Source organism: Pipistrellus hanaki, assembly GCF_964339955.1.
Source record: "Pipistrellus hanaki genome assembly, chromosome: 2".
Taxonomy (NCBI): Eukaryota; Metazoa; Chordata; class Mammalia; order Chiroptera; family Vespertilionidae; genus Pipistrellus; species Pipistrellus hanaki.
The window spans coordinates 191,665,791-191,686,070 of record NC_140504.1 but is presented as its reverse complement, the minus strand read 5'-3'; the positions used below and the strand labels follow the sequence as shown (position 1 = coordinate 191,686,070).

The window sequence follows — 20,280 nt, the reverse complement described above, 5'->3', positions numbered from 1 at the left end:
CTAAAATCCAGCCTAAATCGCGGGCCGAATGGTTTACTGAACAGTCATAAACTGACAATGTCATAAACTGACAGCGGAGTGCAGTGATGACAGCGCGGTGCGGGCCACATTGCAAGGCCTGGCGGGCTGGATTTGGCCCGCGGGCCTTGTGTTTGACATATGTGAGCTAGATGGTCAGGGACTGTGGGCAGGCCGTGGCCCTCACTGTGAGAGGCAGGCTCTTCTCCGGGCTGCAGGGGAGAAGGGGGAGGAACAGGCTTCTCTTCCCCATGATCCAGAGAGCCTGGGATGGGGACCCTGACATTGGGGTGAGTGGCTGGCAGACCAGGGCACACCTCTTCCCTAGTAGAACACCCCCACCCTAGGAGAGAAGGGCCTCGGCTCCACTCCTCGGTCCTGCATTATTCAGGGGAAGATCCGTGTGCCAGGCCTGCAGCACTGAAAACAGCCCAAGTGCCGCTGAGAAGGGCGGCTGCCAGGCCCTGGGATGAGGCACCCAGGCCAGAGCCTTGTCCACTCACCGATGGCTGTGAGGAAGAGCCCGGCCTGGTCGATGGGGGTGTTTCCCTCCGACTCATAGTAGCTGACCGTGATCTTGGTGGGGAGGGCGTGCGGCGGGAGGGAGAGAAGAGCAGAGATCACTTATCACAGGCAGGAAACGCTACAGTGACCGTCTTCCCCGCCTTTCACCCCACAGCCCGTCAAGCCAGCTTTTTCCAAACATCAGAGCCCTCTCCTCCAGGAAGCACTCCTGGGTTGGTGGGCTGCTTTCCCCAGATTATCAAACTAGAGAGGGGATTCCCATCCCCTCAGAGTGCATCCAGGGTGCTGACTGCCCACCTGTGCCCCCGGGTATATCCTGCTGCCTGCGGGGTTCCCACATCTGCAACCAGGGGCAGAGCTGAGACTGTTTCCCTTGGAGAAGGCCCAGCCCCATCACTGCCACGGGGCACCTGAAGTTCATAACTAGAGAACCCGGTGAGGAGAGTCTGGGCTTGGCCTTGCCACCTGGGCAAATCACTTGGTGGCATGGGCACCCGGCGGCCCATGTTACACATGATCCAAACAAGGACACCCGTGGACACCAATGATTCTAATATGCCATCGTTCAGCAGCCCGCAATTTTAACCTTCCAGCAAGCCATCCTCCCCTGGCCAACACGGAGCTGCCTCCTACAGAGGCCACTAGCCGCAGGTGGTATCGAGCATTCGAAACGTGGCAAGTCCGGATTGAGATGTGCTGTACATGTGAAACGCTTACCAGGTCTAGACTTGGTATAAAAGAAGAGTGTAAGGCCCTAACCCATTTGGCTCAGTGGATAGAGCGTCGGGACTGAAGGGTCCCAGGTTCGATTCCCGTTAAGGGCATGCAGGCACATCCCCAGTAGGACGTGTGCAGGAGGCAGCTGATCGATGTTTCTCTCTCATCGATGTTTCTAACTCTCTATCTCTCTCCCTTCCTCTCTGTAAAAATTAAATAAAATATATTTGAAAAAAAGAAGAGTGTAGGCTACCTCATTAATGTTTTTTATGTTGGTACCATACCGAAATGGTAATACTTTGGTGCATGTTGACAAGTAAAGTATATTATTAAAATTAAATCCACCTGTTTCTTTTTCTCCTTTCATGTGGCTCTAGGAATGGAAAATGACACGTGTGGCTTGCACTCTGCTTCTGTGGGACAGCTCTGGCCTAGCCTGTCTCGATTCCAGCGCGGCCCCTGGCTCCCTCGACCCGCGGGGTGGACTTCCCCAGCTGTGGTACCTTGTCGCTGCTGGCCTCGGTGCTGGCCTGGCTCATGCTGAGCCGGAGCGTGGTGCTGGGCGAGAGAGGCCAGCGCTGCTTGCCGTTGGTGGCCACCTCCTCGGCCTGCCCGTCACACACCACCTCCACCCGCACGTGCTCCGAGCGCTTCAGGCTGAAGGTCTGGGCCCCCGCGGGGGCGGCGCTGCAGGGAGAGAGGAAGCGGGTTAGGTGGATCCTGGGGCAGGTGGGACCAGGAGACTCAGGAGGAGGCTGCAGGGACCCTCCGAGCTTGTCTGGCCTGGGGGACTCCAAAGGACCCTGCTACACTGCCATCACCTGTGGCGAAGAGGCACTTGTTAAAGCACAGATTCCCGGGCCAGTCTTGTACCTAAGGAGTCAGAATGTTCGAGGGCGTGGGACCTGGGAATCTGCATGCTCAGCAAGCTTCCTGATGTTTCTGATGGGAGCCAGCTGTGGGGGATCTGTGGTGCCGTAGGCGGGGATGACAGCCCCAGGCGAGGCATGAATTCACTTCCAATGCAGCACTAAGCCCGGACCCTGTCTCCTACCCCATCTGGTATGTGAGCTGGAGGTCAGGAGAACCCAGATGAAGCCAGGAGGCCGTCACCCAAGCGCTGGGTTTGCACAGGGATGGAGCCTGGAACGTGAGTCCCACAGGGGCAGGTGCGAGCTGGCTCTGCCACAGAGACCCCTCCTTCCGGCCGCAGCTTCCACAGCTCGCGGTCCCCTCCTCTGAGTCATTCCTTGGGGTTCCAGAGTGGTTTTCTATTGAGAGGAAAATACTTGAAATTTCTTGAAAAGCCATCAAGATTTCAGGACAGGAAACGAAGAAGTTTTGTCCAGGGAGAGATTTCTGTAAGTGATGCTTCATGCCCATGAGAAGCACAGAGTGAGAAGGCAGCTGGCTGCAAGCCACAGCTCAGGTCCTCACCAGAGCCTGAGCGTGCTGGCCCTCTGATCTCAGACTTCGAGCCCCAGAACGGTGAGAATATAAATTTCTGCCTTTAGACCCCCGGCCATGGTATTTGGTTACAGCAGCTCTAGCTGCCTAAGACACTAGCTTAAGGGGAGGTAACAGAAAGGACAAAGAGGCTAGGCGAGAAAGGTGCCTAAGGCTGGTGGTTTTGCTAAATCCAGTTTATGGTCCGAAGGTTCCCAAAGGTCAAAGAGGGCTCAGAGGGATTTAGGTGGGATTCTCGTGGGATTTGGGACTGAGACGTAGGTACACGTGTCTGCCTCAAGGGCATATCTGCTATTTTGAGGGCCTGGAGCTCCTGGGGACCAGAATAGTTCTCCACTATGGGCTGGGAATTAGAATCCCCATGGGTGTTGTTGAAATCCTCAGGGTTTATTTTAAGGCTACAGACTATGGATCCCTGGAGAGTCTGGCTGGCAGGACTGAGGTGTGACAGGGCCGCTGAAGGTGTGAACAGCGACCAGGGTTGAATGAGGTTCAGACCAACGGTTCTTGATGTTCAGCAGCAGCAGCAGCACTGACTGCTGGGCCCCTCCTCTGAGTTTCGGATTCAGCAGGTCTGGGGTGGGACCTGAGAATGTGCATTTCCACCGTGTTTTCAGGAGCTGCTGGGCTGCTGGCCCAGAGGCTGGAGTTTGGGAGACCCTGGTCTAGATGCTCAGCAGTGCTGTCTGGTGGGTAGAGCCCTGGGCGGCCACTGTGGTGAGTGTGAATCTGCAGAGGCCACCACACAGGGTCTCTGTGACCCGGGCCCCAGACGACAGGGGCTTCTGGCGAAGCCCACTGGTCATGGCCACTGGCGGGAGAGAGTGGGCAAGGGTCCGGCAGCTCATACTCATCGCTGGGAAAGGAGCCGCCAAGGCCACTCCTACTCGTGCCCGTCTACCCTCTACGTCCCCAGCCTATCGTGAGAACAGCTGGACGCCTGCTGGCCATGGCCTGCTGCCCTCTGTCCATATCCGTCATCAGGAGAAGCACAGAGTCTAAGCAAAAACCCTGGGTTGGGGACACACGCAGGGAAGATGTGGGTTCGAGCCCCATTTGCCACTGGCTTGCTCAGGGGGCCGAGCAGGACGAAGGCGAGCCTGTCAGAAGCACCAGGCAGTGCCGAAACTGGTTTGGCTCAGTGGGTAGAGCATTGGCCTGCGGGCTGAAAGGTCCTGGATTCGATTCTGGTCAAGGGCATGTACCTTGGTTGCGGGCAAATCCCCAGTAGGGGGTGTGCAAGAGGCAGCTAATCGATGACTCTCTCTCATCGATGTTTCTAACTCTCTATCTCTCTCCCTTCCTTTATGTATAAAATCAATAAAATATATTAAAAAAATAAACAAACAAACAAACAGAAGCACCAGGCAGCATTTCCCAAAGGGAGGTGTGGGCACATGTGTAAAATGCCTTCATGTGGCATGCGGATGAGCATTTTAAAAGATGTATGTATTGATTAAATGTGTTATCTTTTTAAGGCAATTGCTGAAGGCTTGCTACATATGGCAATGATATAAGATCTCCATTTAAAATAAAGGTAGAGGAAAACTGTGAGCTAATTTACAGAACACTGCTAATAGCACTGTAGGTGAAATATGGTTTTGGTAAAAATCACAAGAGCTTGGGCAATCGTGGGCTCAGTCCTGGGAAATATTCCTCGAGCGTAAGTCCCTGCTGGGACCACCAACTTCCTGGGTTGCCCTCATCTCTGTTTCATCACGTGCTCATTGAGTGAAGGGGACCAGTCCCGGGCTGAGGCTAAGGTCCTAGGTTCTGAGAAGCTGGGGTTCTCTCCGCTGGGTCCCCACTTCAGCTAGAGCCACTGTTATTCCACCTGGTTTTATAGATTGGGCTCTGCATACAATTCTATTTAGAAAAAAAAAAAAGCGTTACAAACTCGCAGGGCGGGATGCTGGCTTAGGACCCAGACTGGCAGTAGTTAGCGCTGTCAGTGATGCTTCCTGCTGCCTTCTTTCCTCCGGGCCAGGGAGACGCGGAGGAGGCCCAGAGGCTCAGGGGTGAATGCTGGCCCACGCTGAAGCCCCAGGGCCCCACGCCCTCCTGCTCCCCAGCACCAGCCCTTCTTGGAACTGAACAAACAGCTATTCTTGGAGCAGCCCTGGCAGAAGCAACAAAGGCGCCCATTGTCCCAGGCGGATCCGGGTGGCTGCCTCCCTCCCGGAAGAACCTCTCAGAACCTCCACAGAAACCCAAGAGCCAGGGGCAGTGGGCCCCTCTGCTACCCCCGGAGGCTGCAGGGAGGCGCCCTGGACACTGTCCAGGGCGAGAGAGTGGGGGTGTTGGAGGTGGCTCTGAGCTCCTGCTTATAGGATAGCAGCAAAGACCAAGACAGTGCAGACAGAGGACAGGCTGCCAGGTCCTGGGACCACATCTACTCTGCCCACCACTGCATCCCAGCACCCAGCACATGGCCATGCTCACTACAGGCTTTGGGGGGGAAATGAATGAAGGAAGCTACCCTTCTTGGCTTCCCAAACTCTGTAACTGGAGTGACGACAACAACAACAATAACAACACAACAAACAAACAAACAAACAAACAAACAGCTGAAACCGGTTTGGCTTAGTGTATAGAGCTTCGGCCTGCGGACTGAAAGGTCCCAGGTTTGATTCTGTTCAAGGGCATGTACCTTGGTTGCGGGCACATCCCCAGTAGGGGGTGTGCAAGAGGCAGCTGATCGATATTTCTCATCGATGTTTCTAACTCTCTATCCCTCTCTCTTCCTCTCTGTAAAAACTCAATTAAAAAAAAATATATATATATATATTAAAAAAAAAAAAAGATAGCAGGCCACTCACCTGCTTGGAATTATGCAGTGGCTCCCCATACCGACCCATACAATAAAATCCAAACTCTTCAGCCTGGAATTCACTCAGTGGCATTTCACCACTACATCTCAGCCCGACTCTCCAGACTCATTTCCTGTAACTCCTTCCAACCTCTCAGCTGCCTGCACTGCTCCATCTCACCGTGCACTTTGCATATGTGGTTCCTTCAACCCACAATGCTTTTCCCGGAATTCTCTGCCTGGCAACTGTCCACCCTATTTGAAGACACAATGTAGTTGATCTGTCCCCATGTTTATTTTCCCCTGTGGAGACAGGGGCTGTTTTTCTTTTTGTTTCAGCATCTGGCCCATGTAGCCATGCAGTTAATAGAAATATTTTCGGCAGGAAGGGCTAGAAGAGGAGGGCTTGCTTATGTCGTTAGTCATTCACTCCTCATGTGTTTAGTGAGCACTTACTATGTGCTAGGCACAGTTCTAGGTGCTGGGAACAGATTGACAAAAAACATTTCCTAGCCCAGTGGTCGGCAAACTCATCAGTCAACAGAGCCAAATATCAACAGTACAACGATTGAAATTCCTTTTGAGAGCCAAATTTTTTAAACTTAAACTTCTTCTTACGCCATTTCTTCAAAATAGGCTCAGTCTGTGTTATTTTGTGGAAGAGCCACACTCCAGGGGCCAAAGAGCCACATGTGGCCCGCGAGCCGCAGTTTGCCGACCACAATCCTAGACCATGGAGCATATATTCTAGTGGAAGAGAAAGACTTTCAATGAATCACACAATTAATTGTGTGATTATAGCTATGGGAATTGCTATAAAGGAGATGTGTGGTATGCCTGAGGCCCTGACCAGGGAGTCAAGGAGGGATTCCTGGAGGAAGCGGCATTTGAGCTAAGACCTACACTCTCCCCTCTGAAGGACAGACAAGAACGAATAGACCAGTGTCTCTTAATCTGAGCATGCATCAGCATCCCCCAAGGACCTGTTAAAATTCAGCTTGGTGGCAGTCCCCGAGCTTCTAATGCAGAAGAAGCTCGGGGCCTGAGACACTGTATTTCTTCCCCTCCTCCAAGTTCATTGAGGAACACTGGACAAATGTCATGTATGTATTTGACGTGTCCAATGTGATGATCTGATACAGACATCAAATGAGAACAGGCGTTTCTCACAAACTCCCCGGAGACGCAGGTGCTGCTGGCGTGGGGGCCACGGCTTGAGAAACACTGATCGGACAGAGCGAGGAGAGGGAGGAGGACAGGGATTTCCAAGCTGCCAGGACGGCAGGGTGAGTGAGGGCCTGAGGCGGACGTGTGCCCAGCGCGTGGGAGAAGTTGGAAGGTCTGTGAGTTTGGAGCTTGTGAGCCGGGGGCGGGGAGGAGAGGGAGGAGAGGGCCCGGTCATGGCGATGAACACGCTTCAAAGCAGGGGTTTGAAACATAATGTCCTATCCTCAGTCAATTGTTCCTGCGCTGTGGGCAGCTGACCCAGGTGCAGGGTGGGGGGTGGATCTCAGGAGAGCAATACCCGGAAGAGGGAAACAGCGAGAAGGCGGCTGCAGCTGCCCAGGTGAGCGGCGTGGTGGTCTGGGACCAGGTGGTGGCCATGGAAATGGACATAAATGGCTGGTTGGTGTCAAAGGATCTTTGCGCAAGGCTGCAAAGCAGTGTCAGACGTACAAGAGGGAAGCTCACTGAGCCCGACCCCAGGGAATTCTGGGCTTTCTGACTTAACATCTGCCTCGCTTCACAGCTGCCGGGAGCTACCCGGTCTCGGTGGCTTCACCCAGTCAGGGGTCAGGGTCACCAGTGTGGCCTTGCAGGCAGGGCAGCTCGCTCAGCCCCAGGAGTGGGCACGGCATGTCTGCTCCTCGCGAGCGTCTGGCTGTCAGCTTGTCCACCTGCCCCGAGCCTCATTAACACCGACTGGGCTCAGCTGCAGTGACCCCAGCTCCTGGCAGCCTGAGCACAATGTCCTGTCCTCAGGCCTTTGCAGGAGGAGTCTGAGCTGAGGGGGCTGTGGGTGCCAGCCTGGCATGCAACCTCTGGTGAGCCCCCTCAAGGTGAGGGGTTGGGGAGGGAGGCAAGGCAGCCGTACTGGCAAGGTGGTGGCTGGATTTGAGGTGGGTGGCTGCTTCTAGACAGGGATTGGCGGAGGCAACCCTTCAGCCAGCCTCCCTCTCTGTTTGGTAACCTCAATAGCCTCTCTCTAGGCACCGGTGCCTCCAGCTGCCCCGATCCTCCCCCTAGGGAAGAAACAATGTCCTCCATGGCCGCTGTCTCCCCGGACACGTTTGATGATGCCTCACTGCCTACAGACAAAGTCCATCGCCTGAGCCTGGCATTCAAGACCCTGGTCTGAACTTACTTTGTCTTCCAGGATAAACTTGAACTCTGCCCTTTCGGCCCCTATGTGTCCCACGTTTCCTGCTGGGTACCTCCGCTTCTGCATAGCATGTCCCGGTCACACTGTGAACACCTGTCCCTTCTGCATCTTGGTTGCCATCTCTTCCAGGAAGTCTTCCCTGATCCATCAGTCAGGACTCATCTTTCCCTCCCTTTGCTGGTGTCTCAAACAACACTTAACAAATATTCAGCATTTCTCTCTCATGAGCCTTGTGAACTCTTGGAGGCCATATCTCATTATTATTTAATAATACATAACGGACCCAATACTAACTCATGATAACTACTTATGAGTATTTGTTAGGTTCCAGGCAGGGTTTCAGCCCCTTGGCCCACATGATTATCAGTCCATCCTTTCGATAACCCCATGAAGCCTGTATTAATGTCATCCCATTTTATAGAGATGAGCATGTTGAGGCCCACAGAGGGCAAACCCTTGACCTAAGTCTCAGGGCCAGTAATGGCAAAAGGTGAGGTCAGCTCTACACTTGGCTGCTCCCTTCCTGAGAGAGGGTCTGAAGGTGACAGTCCTCTCTAAAGGTCCCCTAGGAAGGACATCTGTGGGGGGCGGAGTGAGTGGCAAGCCTGGCTCAGGAGAGGCTCAAAGGAGAAGCTCTTTGGAGCCTCTAGAGCCTCCTACTTCTTTATTTCTTTTCCTTTCTTTTTTATATATATATCTTTATTGATTTCAGAGAGGAAGGGAGAGGGAAAGAGCGATAGAAACATCAATGATGAGAGAGAATCATTGATTGGCTGCCTTCTGCACGTCCCCCAATGGGGATCAAGCCCGCAACCCAGGCATGTGCCCTTGACCAGAATTGAACCTGGGACCCTTCAGTCCGCTGGATGATGCTCTATCCACTGAGCCAAACCAGCTAGAGCCCCCTACTTATTTCTCATGTGAGGGTCAGAGGCCCAGAAAGGGAACAGCAAAGGCTGGATTCTGCCCTGGGCTCCTGGGTTATTGACTGGGGCTTGGACCAGTCAGAATTCCTGGGCACAGGGTCTGGCATGGCTGGGCAGGAGAGAGCTGCCTCTGACAACTGGCCTCCCCCCGAAGTTTAGCGGGTGTGCCTGTCCAGCTGGGGGGTGGGCACTGGGGTGAGCTGCTGCTACTGTGCTCCCACCACAACCCAGGGCCCTATGGACAGGAAGGAAAGGGACCCCAGCTGTGCAGGAGGCTGTGGGCTCGACCCTCAGGCCTGGTCCTCCCGGGAACCTCACCGCTCCCTGAGAATCAGCTTGAAACCCGAGCCCGGAGCAGCTCCTGGCAGGGCCTCCTGTTTGGGGTTGAGGGCTCTGGGTGCTGTTGTGATTTATGGGGCCGCCTGACTTGGCCCGATTCCTCCGCCCATCATTCTCTCGGGAGCAGGTGCTGCTCTGGCCAAGCTCGGCCGCATGCCCCGACCTTCCACTGGCCCACCCAACGGTGTCTGTCCCTTGAGGCGGGGGTGAAGAGCTCAGCCCAATGACAAGCCAGTCCAACACATCACAGGCTGCACATCACTCACTCATTCATTCATTCACTCATTCATTCATTCATTCATTCATTCATTCATTCAACTAAGAAGCCCTTCACTGACTTAGGGGCTGGAGGGACATGGGAACCAGCAAGGCAGTGAGCATGGAGGGGTCACACCTAAAGCACAAGTCCCCCCAGGAGCCACTGGTAGTGCAGACGGGCCTGGCTCTGTGCTGCCACCATTTGCCTGCCGTGTCCTCTTGGACAAACATTCCTCACCTCAGTTTCCCTGACTGTCAAAGGGGGCAATGATGGCACTACCTCCTTAAGGTGTTATGAAGTTTAAACACCTGCAAATTATTAAATATGAACAAGGTCACTATGCAAGTTGCTGAGAAGGCTGCCTGATTCAAAAGAGGCATTAACTAGCCCTAACCGGTTCGGCTCAGTGGATAGAGCGTTGGCCTGTGGACTGAAGGGTCCCAGGTTCGATTCCGGTCAAGGGCATGTACCTTGGTTGCAGGCACATCCCCAGGAGGGCGTGTACAGGAGGCAGCTGATCGATGTTTCTCTCTCATCGATATTTCTAGCTCTCTATCCCTCTCCCTTCCTCTCTGTAAAAACAATCGATAAAATATACTTGGAAAAAAAAAACAAAAAAAAACAACAACACCGACTGAAAAGAATCCAAATATCCAAATGTTAAAAAAAAAAAAAAAAAAAAAAGAGGCGTTAACTAAATGTTAGCTAGGAATGGCCAGTGCATATAATAAGATCTGCAAAGAAAAAAACACAGCCATGAGGTACAGAGTGCCTGGGGCTCAGCGAAGGGCACCATGACATGTTGGTGGAAGTGACATTTGAGCTGAGACATGATGGGTGGAGGTCAGGCTTGTGGAGGGCTGGGGCTGGGGGTGCTCCAGGCAGAGGGACAGCACCTGAGAGGTGCTGTGGTGGGCGTGAGCTGGGTGCTCCGGGGCTGACAGCGTCCCAAAGCCAGTGCGGCTGGAGCGGAGTCTGTGCTGGAGAGCTGGCAGGAGAAAACTCAGCGAGGCAGGGCCTGGCACTCTGTGGGGAGGGGAGACCACGGCACCCCAAGTCCCCATCGCTTCAGACCGGATCGCACACCCTCCCTGGCGTTCGTCCTAAGGGTACTTTCTAAACATCTCAACCAAGGGACGGAGGGAGGAAGTCTGGGGGCTAGTCAGGGATGGGAGACATAGCGCACTCTTCCTGGGGTTCGACTGTGCCAACGTCTAGGAACTTCTGCCCTGGTACCCTCTCTCCATCTCCTGTCAGAGAGTGAGGGGCAAGGCCCTGCTGAGAAAAGTGCCTGGTCAGCCTGAGCCTTGGGGTTTCCTGGGGAAGGGGGCAGGGATCACCTCCTACCTCCTACCTCCTGGGCTCGTCCTGGGGTCAAATGTCTCTTGCAGGGGCAAAGACAACTGTTTACACCTACTCTGCCCTGGAGCTCCTGCAGGGTCAGGGTGCAGACCCAGCCTCTCCCGACCAGGTACTGGGGGTGAGCTGCCCAGTGGGAGCCTTGAGCAGCGGCCACCAGGGACAGGCGGCTACGGAGCATCTGAGATGCGGTGACCGCACTGAGACGTGATGGGATGTGATGTGATGTAAGAAGCGGAGGGAAGGCCAGGAGGGCCGTCTCCCGGTGGTTTGTGGGTCAGTGGGAGAGCTGGGCGGGGTGTGACCCGCCGTCACTTTACCCCACGGCTGCCCTTTCTCCGCTCTCTGCAGGCTGCACGGGTGTCCCTGGCTCCGGCTCAGGGAAGCATCACCTGCCAGAGATGGTGAAACCAACCTGGTGAAACCAACCCCTCTCCCGCTTCCAGTCACCATCAGAGGGGACCCAGGCCGGCCCCAGGGCAGAGCGGCGGCCAGGTAGAGAGACCGCGGCGGGATGTGTGGACAAGGCGTACACGGCCAGACTGAGACAGTGCACGTGGGAGCAGGGGAAGGAAGTGGCAAGTATCCTCACAGCTATCTCAACGCCCATCTCCACACAAAGCACCGCACTTCCCGCGCATGTGCTCAGAGCTGGCGGAGACGGAACGTGGTTGGGACAGGGCATCCGTCCTGTTTTGCTGGGAGAGGGTGGGTGGGTCGGAGGGTCTGCTGGGGACGAGGAAGGCGAGGGCCCAGCTGTGTGTGCAGCTCAGGAAAGGGGGGCCCAGGGCCCTTGGGAAAGGGTGTGGGAGCTAAACCCTGTTCCCTTACGCCCGTGACTCTGAAGGCGTGAGGAGTCAGGATACCATCCCTAACTCACTGGGCCCAGGGCGCACCAGGCCTTGACCTTGGTGTCTCTTTGGAGACCCTGGGGCGGGGAGCATCCCGTGGGGATTTGAGTCAGGACCTTTGGGTCAGGGGGGACGCAGTTGGAAGGGGAGGGTGGAAAGCAGGTGGGCGGGTCTCTGGGCTCAGGTGGAGGGTGGAAGAGACACCGGCTGAGAGGGTCATCCAATGCAACCTGCCAGTTTTAGGGTCACACAGGATAGAGGGGAGGCTGAGTATGAGTTCAGACAGAGCTGGACCTGAGTCCTAAGAGAGGTTGGGCAAATGGCTTCATCTCTTTGAGCCTCACTCTCCTCATCTCCAAAATGGGTTGATCCCAGCAGGACCCGGAGGTCTCTGGTGAGGAAGGTAGCAGGTCATGCATTTGGTCCATAAGAGCTCCCTCGTACCCCCTGCTGTTGTTAATACTGACAGGAGCTCTTCCCGCCACGGAAACAGGAGGAACAACAGTTGCCTCCTTCGTTCCAGAATGGGCTTCCTTTCTGGCTGCTACTGGCATCTCGGGGTCAGACGCCAGGGATGCTGCCTCATACCCGACGATGCACAGGACAGTCCCCACAACAACGAATTCTCTGGCCCACAATGCAACAGCGCCCAGGCTGAGAAACCCGGCTCGAGGCCTGGCTGTTCGGCCCGGTGGCCACCAGCGACGGGTGGCTGTGCAGCATCTGAGATGCGGTCACCGCACTGGGACGTGATGTCCGTATAAGAGACACACCGAATCCCAAAGACTTAATATGCAAAAGAGGCTGCAAACGACCTAATACGCAACTGTTATATTGATTACGAGTCAGAATGCTAATGTGTCTGCACAAATTGGGCTAAATAAAATCTATTACTAACATTAATTTCACCTATTTATTTTAACCTTAAAAAACGTGGCTACTGGAAAATGGAGAATGACCTGAGGTTCTGTCCGTGGCTGGCACTCTCCCCGCTGCTGGGCAGTGCTGGGCTCGACTGCACCTCTCTCGGCGGGGGTGGGGGGAGTGGATAGTCTTAGTGAAGTGTGGGTGGGGGGTGTGGGTCATTGTGGCTGTGACTGATTTCTTGAGAAAGGACAAAGATGAGTCCACATCTCCCACACTCCCTCCCCCCAATTACACTGGACCCCCCTTCTTTGCTCCCCACCCCCCACTGGAGGTTTCCTGCCAGCCTTCCAGGCTGCGTCCAGGGCATAAACAGGCGGGTATGGTGACAGCAGAGGCTTAGAGACTTGAGCATCCTGGCTCCCAGCCGGCTCCCTGGCAGTGCCCAGTTCAGGGTGGGGGTGGGGGTGGGAAAAGAGGAGCTCTCCCAGGCCACCGAGGACTGGGCTGCACCCCGCTGCTGTGCGGTGGCCCTCCGAACCCCCCGAGACTCACATGTGGGGCAACGGAGGCCGGGGCCGCTGATGGGGAGGGTCCTGGCCTGCAGGGAGCGGGCCCTTCGCCTCGGAAGGAGCCTGGGGCTCGATGGTGTCCTCATGGCCAGTGCCTGCTGAGGCGGCAGGAGGCTGGCTGGGCAGTACTGCCAGGGCCCTGAAGGGTCAGAGAGCCGGGGCTGGGGAGGGTGAGTGGAAAGACACAGGGAAGGGGTTTGTGGGGGCCTGAGAGAGGCAGGGCACTCCGGGGACAGTGATTTGGGAGCAGTAAGCCACATGGGCACCTCCCGCTCAGCTCAAGGCACAGAGATGTTAGGGGACCCCCCCAAAGATATCAGCGCGGGGTCCCACCTCAGCCCTGCCTGCCCCCTGCTCCCCCTGACATCAGGGAACATTTGGAATTCTTGGAATAGAGGCTGTGATCCTTGGACTCCCCACCGTGTCATTGGCACCAGTCACACCCTCACAAGGCCCACCTCACACAGCTTAGGGAGATGGATCATTGACTTGGCTGCTTCCTGGGGGTTGGGGTGGGGCCCTGACCCCAGTCCCCCCACCCCTCTTTCTGCTGTCTCAGAAATCCTGCACCCCACCAAGTTCATGGGCAGAGGGTGGGGGAACAGGTCCCAATTAGGGCCATTCTTCTGAAGAAGACCCCACCTCCGCCACCTCAGCGGGTGGGACAAGGTCCCTCCTGGACCCCAGGGTGAAGTCGAGGGAAGGCATTTCGGGACACGGAGCCCACAGCCAGTGCCCGAGGACAGCAGCCCCCACAGGGTGAAATCGGAGCCTGAGCACCCCCGGGGCCAGAGTCCGCCCCAGGGCAGCTCCCAGCAGCTCCCAGAGGGAGCTCAGCTGAGCGGGGAGTGGGTGAGCGGCTGGGCGGAGGTGGAGGTGGAAGGGCTGAAGGGAAAGGGGGGTATCGGGGAGAAGGGCAGTTCTGAGGGGAGAGTGGGGAAGTGAAAGGGGAGAGGAAGGCGGGAAGGCTGAGGGGGTGCTGAGGTCGCCCTGGGTGCTGGAGAGGGCAGAAGCCCGGGGTGCAGAAGAGGGGGCTGGGAAAGGGGCAGTGAGGGCGCTGGGGCTGGGCTGGGTGTCTAGCAGGGTCTCAGGATTTCGGGGAAGCTGATACAAGGCTCGGGGCTGTCAGCTTTCTGGATGAGGTTCTTAGGTTGTCTGGGCGCGGGATGAAGGGCAACTCAGGCTGGAGTAAGGCTGTCCGGTCCCGGGAGGGTATTGGCAGGGTATCGGGAGGGTATGGGGATATCCGGGACGGAGATCTCCCGGGGGGCCTGGGTCGGAGGCGGCCAGGCAGACGAGGCACCTGCTCACCTGTACACGTCGGTCCAGAGGGACGTGCCCAGCACGTACACGGCCTCCACGCGGCTCCCGTACTGCAGCCGCACCGTCCGTTCGCGCAGCATCTTCCCGCAGCGCCGGCCCGCGCGGTGCCCGCTGGTGCGGTGCCCGCTGGTGCGGTGCCCGCTGGTGCGGTGCTCTCGGGTCCGCCGCCCGGCACCTGGCGCAGGTGAACCACTGCCGCCGCCGCCGGCCCGCTGCTCCGCACCCTTATTCGCCGCCGGGGGGCGGGGCGGAGGCGGGGCGGTCTGATAGCTCCTCCCCGTTGGGCTGACGGCCGGTCAGTCAACCACGACCACGCCCTCCGCTCCTCCGCGTCCCCCTGGTGGCAGCGAGGAGATCAGCTGAGACCAATGTTGTGCCGGTGGCTGGCTGAGTCATTCATTCAACGCGCTTTCAGGGGGCTCCCGGCTGCGGGCCCCCCGAATGCAGGCTCAGGACCTCCTTCGGGTACCCCCAGCCTTGCGGGGTAGATAACGCGAATGGGGAGGTGCCACAGGGGCAAGGGCAGGAGGTGGTGGGAGCCCAGAGGAGTGGGTGCCCTAACCTGGCCTGGGGTCCGGGACCAGAGCCTTTTGAAAAGAGACCTCTGCAAAGCGGGGAAGGGAAGAGAGGGAGCTGTCTGAGCAGAGGCAGGAAGCCAGATACAGCAGGACACCTCCTCCACCCCCCAACAATCAGATCAGGGAGAATTGGGCCACATTGCCAAGCCAATGCATTGGTGGGCGATGGGAGCCTTGGCTTGGCGAGGAGTGGTCAGGTGTGGCAGTCAAAGGGGCCATTCTGGCTGCGGTGCAGGGAGGTGCCCCTGGGGAGGGTCAATGAAGACCCCTGCTGGGGCTGCATGAGGGCTGGAGAGACAGGGATTGATAGGGCCAGTGTTTGTGAGCTGAAATCTTGACGCTCCGGTGGAGGGACAGTGAGGGGGCGATGTACTGGGCGGGCCACTGGGCAAAGGAGGGTGCCAGAGGCGCCGCCGCGGACACCAGTTTGTGTCTTGTGGAGGCTGAGGTGCAGGAGGACAGCCAGTCCAGACCCCACCCCTGTCCCAGGCCCTCCAGCCCTGACGCCAAGTCTGTTCAAATAATTCAGCCACGTGTGGCAAGTCCTTACTGGGAACCTGAGCCGAGGGGTGTGTGTGTGAATGGGGTATAAGAGGGGAGGGACAGGTTGGAGGGGATGAGTGTTGGAGGAGGTCTGCTGGGAGGATGGGAGCCCTGAAGGGTGACACTCAGAGGGTGAAGAGCTCAGACACACGCCTGACCCCAGCGGCCTCTTCGGCCTCCTAGAAAAGCCAAATTGGGAGCTAGTGAAGAGCCCAGCTGCTCTGGGGTGGCCAGGATCTGGGAGGAATGTGGGTGGGGAAGGGGAAAAGCCTGAGTGAGGCTAGGGAGCACGTGCCTCCCGCCTCCCCCTCCCCCCCCCCCCCCCCACTGCATCCCCACCCCAAAGGCACAGACGCGGGAAGGTGCTGGTAACTTCTGATGGGCTCTGGAGGGCATCGTCCTATAAGGAGACAGCCAGCTGGTGGCCGCCTGTCAGAGGAAAGAGGGGTGCAGCTCGGAGCTCACTTTGAGGCCTCTGAGGTGAGCTCCTGTCTGGGCACCCCTCTGCCAGGAATCACTGTGAGGCAGATACTGGGTAGATGCCGGGGTTCCCACTTTCCTGGGGGTCGTAGAGCATGACGCCCTTATCTCACCCGCCAGAAAGTGGGGCCCACAGTCGGGGAGGAACACTGCACTCCCACGGAAGGCGGCCCGGGCAGGTCGCGGCAGGAGCGGGTAGAGATAGGAGGGCAGGAGGGAGTGAGCCTTGTTGCGTTTTTCCTGTGAGCCCTCCTCTGCTGCCGGGCACTTCGCATGTGTTGGTATGAGATCACTGCACCCTCCCAACAACACTGCCACCTCACAGACGAAGCAGGTGAGCCCAGAAAGCTTAAGGCATTTGTCCTCAGCCTCATGACGCCCTAGAGTGGCAGAGCCAGGGTAGCAACTTGCACAGATGTGGGGGGGGGGGGGGTGGAGGAGAGGGCAGAGGGGGGCAAAGCGGTAAGAACAGAGGAGGAATGTTCTCTCTCTCTCTCTCTCTCTCTCTCTCTCTTTAAATATATATTTTTATTGATTTTTTACAGAGAGGAAGAGAGAGGGATAGAGAGTTAGAAACATCGATGAGAGAGAATCATCAATCAGCTGCCTCTTGCACACCCCCTACTGGGGATGTGCCCGCAACTAAGGTACATGCCCTTGACTGGAATCGAACCTGGGACCTTTGAGTCCGCAGGCCGATGCTCTATCCACTGAGCCACACCGGTTTTGGCGAATGTTGTCTCTTGATTGGCAGGGCAGGAAGCGCCAGGCTCTGTGGAGCCTCGGACAATTCACCCTGCCATTCGCAGCCTCACTTTCCTCATCTGTGAACAACGGGTCTCTCGGCATCGATGTAAGTAGGGTGACTTTACATGAGACAATCTATGCAAAACACCAGTGCAGTGTCTGGCAAAAAGGAAGAGCTTAAAAAAAAAAAAAAATAGCCGAAACCGGTTTGGCTCAGTGGATAGAGCGTCAGCCTTCGGACTGAAGGGTCCCAGGTTCGATTCTGGTCAAGGGCATGTACCTTGGTTGCAGGCACATCCCCAGTGAGGGCTGTGTAGGAGGCAGCTGATGGATGTATCTCTCTCATCGATGTTTCTAGCTATCTCTCTCTCTTCCTCTCTGTAAAAAATCAATAAAATATATTTTAAAACATAATGAAATTTCCCTCTCTTTACAGTCCAGCCTGGCCCTGCTGACCCACCCCCGGGGCTCTGCCCCTGGCCCAGGGCCCTGGATGCTGGCTGCAGGGCTCACTGTGTGATGGGAGCCCAAGGGTTTAAAATAGCTGAAGTGGCCACAGCTGTCGGCGGATTCGGGGCCGGAGGTCTCAGACATCAGGCTGCGCCCACAGCTCCCCTGGGGCCCGGAAGAGCCCCGAGGCATCCCATGATCTCACCGTGCCTTCTGGGGAATGCCAGCCAAGGGCAGGCTTAGCCTGGGCAGGCTCCTGGCACTGAGCTGCACCCCAAACCCCCAACTCTGGCTCCTGCCAGGCCTGTGGCCAGGGAACCTGGGCTGGGAGGGGCTTTTATGACCCTTGCCTGGGGCCTCTCTGTGCCAGGCCTTGGGGGAACCTGCAAGGTGACTCAGACATCTCCAGGGCCGGCCTTGAGGAGCCTGAGAGCTCACCGAGGGCGTCATAGGAGCAAGAATTTAAAAAGAAAGAAATACACAAGTGATACCTGACCACTGGGAGCACTTAAAAAATCTCCTTCCCCGCGACCCTAGACCCGTGGTCGGCAAACTGCGGCTCGAGAACCACCTGCGGCTCTTTGGCCCCTTGAGTGTGGCTCTTCCACAAAATATTACGGCCTGGGCGAGTCTACTCTGAAGAAGTGGTGTTAGAAGAAGTTTAAGTTTAAAAAATTTGGCTCTCCAAAGAAATTTCAATCGTTGTCCTGCTGATATTTGGCTCTGTTGACTAATGAGTTTGCCGACCACTGCCCTCGATGATCACTGCTAATGCCTTTGAGAGTGGCCTCCTTCTTTGAGAATGACCTCCTGGCAGGGGCTGCCGGCCTGGAGGCAGTGCCAGTGCAAGGGGGCCGTGAGGGACCACACCTACTGAGCCCGGAGGCTGTGCCAGGAGCTGATCCCAGGGCTTCACACCTCTTAGCTCATTTAATCCCCCAACAACGCTGTGAGGCGGGAGCTATTCTTATCCCCAGTTTGTGCAGAGGCACCGGCAGCCTGTGGTAAAGCGCTTACACGGCCTTCGGGCTTGGCTAACCCGGGGTCAAGTCCGGCTCTGCCCCTGACCGTCTGGGGGACCTCGCTGGGCCTCGGCTTTTTCCTTCGTATGGGAGACACAGAAGTGCCCGCTGATCTGTGGGGGATATGTTCCAAGACCCTCCGGGGACACTTGAAAACATGGGTAGTACCAAACCCTCTATAGACTATGTTTTTTCCTCTACATACATACTTATGATAAAGTTTAATTTTTAAATTAGGCTCAGTAAGAGATGAACAACAGTAACTAATAAAATAGGACAATTATAACAATGAGCTGTAATAAAAGTTATGTGAATGTGATTTTATTAAGTACAATAAGGGTTACTTGAACACAAGCACTGTGATACTGCGACAGTCAATCTGATAATGGAGCTGGCTACTAAGTGACTGACAGGCAGGTACCCTGTAACAGCATGGATATTGTACAATCTGGGACTGCTGGCTTCTAACTACAAACCTGCCTGCCAGCCTGATCACCCCTAACTGCCTCCAACAATATAGCTGCTGCCACACGAGGCCCCCAAGCCCTCGGAATGTGGTTGGTCCAAACTGAGTCTCGCAGTAAGTGTAAAACACACTCACTTTGAAGAATTAGCATGCAATAATAATAATAATAATAATAATAATAATAATAAAATAAGGTACTTGAAAAAATATTGACTGCAGGTGGAAATAATATTTTGGATTTATTGGGTTGAATTACAATTTATTTAAATCAATTCCACCCGCCTATTTTAATTAAAATACGTGGCTGCTAGAAAACGTAAAAGTCCACGTGAGGTGTGCATTTGTGGCTCGTGTTATATTTCTATCGGAAGTGCTAGTCCGGACTCTTCTGCTCTGTGCGGCAGGGACTGCAGCCACCCTGTTCACAATAGTCTCTCCTGGGGTGAGCTGTGCTGCTGGGGCCTGGAGGTAAATATGTGGTGAAGAGACTGGGATTCCTCTGGAGTTCTCAGAGGCATGAGGGCCAATGGCAAAAAGATACAAAAGAAAAAGGTGGTGGGTGATGGAAGAGGTGGTGACCACAAGGTGGCGCAAGATACCCATCTTCGCAGCATGGAGGCTGGAGGTTTTCTCACCGGAGGGCACCTTGGAAGAGCACGGAGGAGAGGGGTCAGGAGAACTCAGTGGGCCGGGATGGAGGGAGAGTGGGGTCAAGGGCAGAGCCGGCTACAAGCTTTCTAGACTCAGCTTCCTTTCCCGGCACAAAGAGCATGACTCTCCCTACGTGGGAGTCTGGGAGAGTGAGTCCGTGCCTGTGTGCACATGTGGGCCAGCCCGCAGCTCAAGTCTGAGCAATGCCATTCTCCCAGCATGAGGATGGGAGAGAGGTGACAGGCATGCCCAGTAGGCCTTGTGGCTTTGGCTCTGAACTGGCATGCGGAACTTCTGCTCACATTTCATTGGCCAAAACAAGTCATATGACCAAGTCTGATACTGGGCAGGGAAGTATATTCTACAAGGAGAAACCACAAGTCACACATCAATAGCTTAGGATCCAAAACCCTTTTACTGAGAAGTGGAGAGCAAGTCTCTGGGAGCAATAATACCATCTACCACCTTGCCGCAGGTTACCTGACCCAACACCTCTGACAGCTGGGGAAACTGAGGGTTGGAGAAATGAAGAGATGGGCAGGGACATCCATAGCACAAAGTGAGGACTAATCCTGAAATCACTGATGTACTATCCTGTTTGGGAAATACCAGTAGAGGCACATACAGAAACTCAGACGCATGCATGTGCATTCACACACACACACACACACATACACGCACACACACAACACACACACACGAAACACACAGGAGAAATGCACATCTCTCACACACAGGCTCATGCATGTGCTCACCCACCCAGGCTCCCTCCACAAGGCAGCACACACCCACACACGTGTGCACACAGGCACAGACTCACTCTCCCAGACTCTCACATACAGAGAGTCATGTTCTTTGTGCCGGGAGAGGAAGCTGAGTCTAGAAAAGCTTGTAGCCGGCTCTGACCTTGACCCCACTCTCCCTTCATCCC

The 20,280-nt window shown here is 55.8% G+C and overlaps 1 protein-coding gene across 1 annotated transcript in view; it reads right to left on the bottom strand.

Moving 5' to 3' along the window:
* The window catches only part of PADI2 (peptidyl arginine deiminase 2), a 48,086-nt gene extending 33,449 nt beyond the window's left edge, over positions 1–14,637 (bottom strand). The window contains exons 1-3 of the mRNA XM_084875237.1: positions 14,401–14,637; positions 1,764–1,947; positions 522–594 (exon numbers count right to left, since the gene is read on the bottom strand). Of these exons, the coding sequence (XP_084731363.1) occupies positions 522–594; positions 1,764–1,947; positions 14,401–14,492 (349 nt within the window). The 5' untranslated portion in view covers positions 14,493–14,637. The remainder of the gene's footprint in view (positions 1–521; positions 595–1,763; positions 1,948–14,400) is intronic.
* Positions 14,638–20,280: the final 5,643 nt, after the last annotated feature.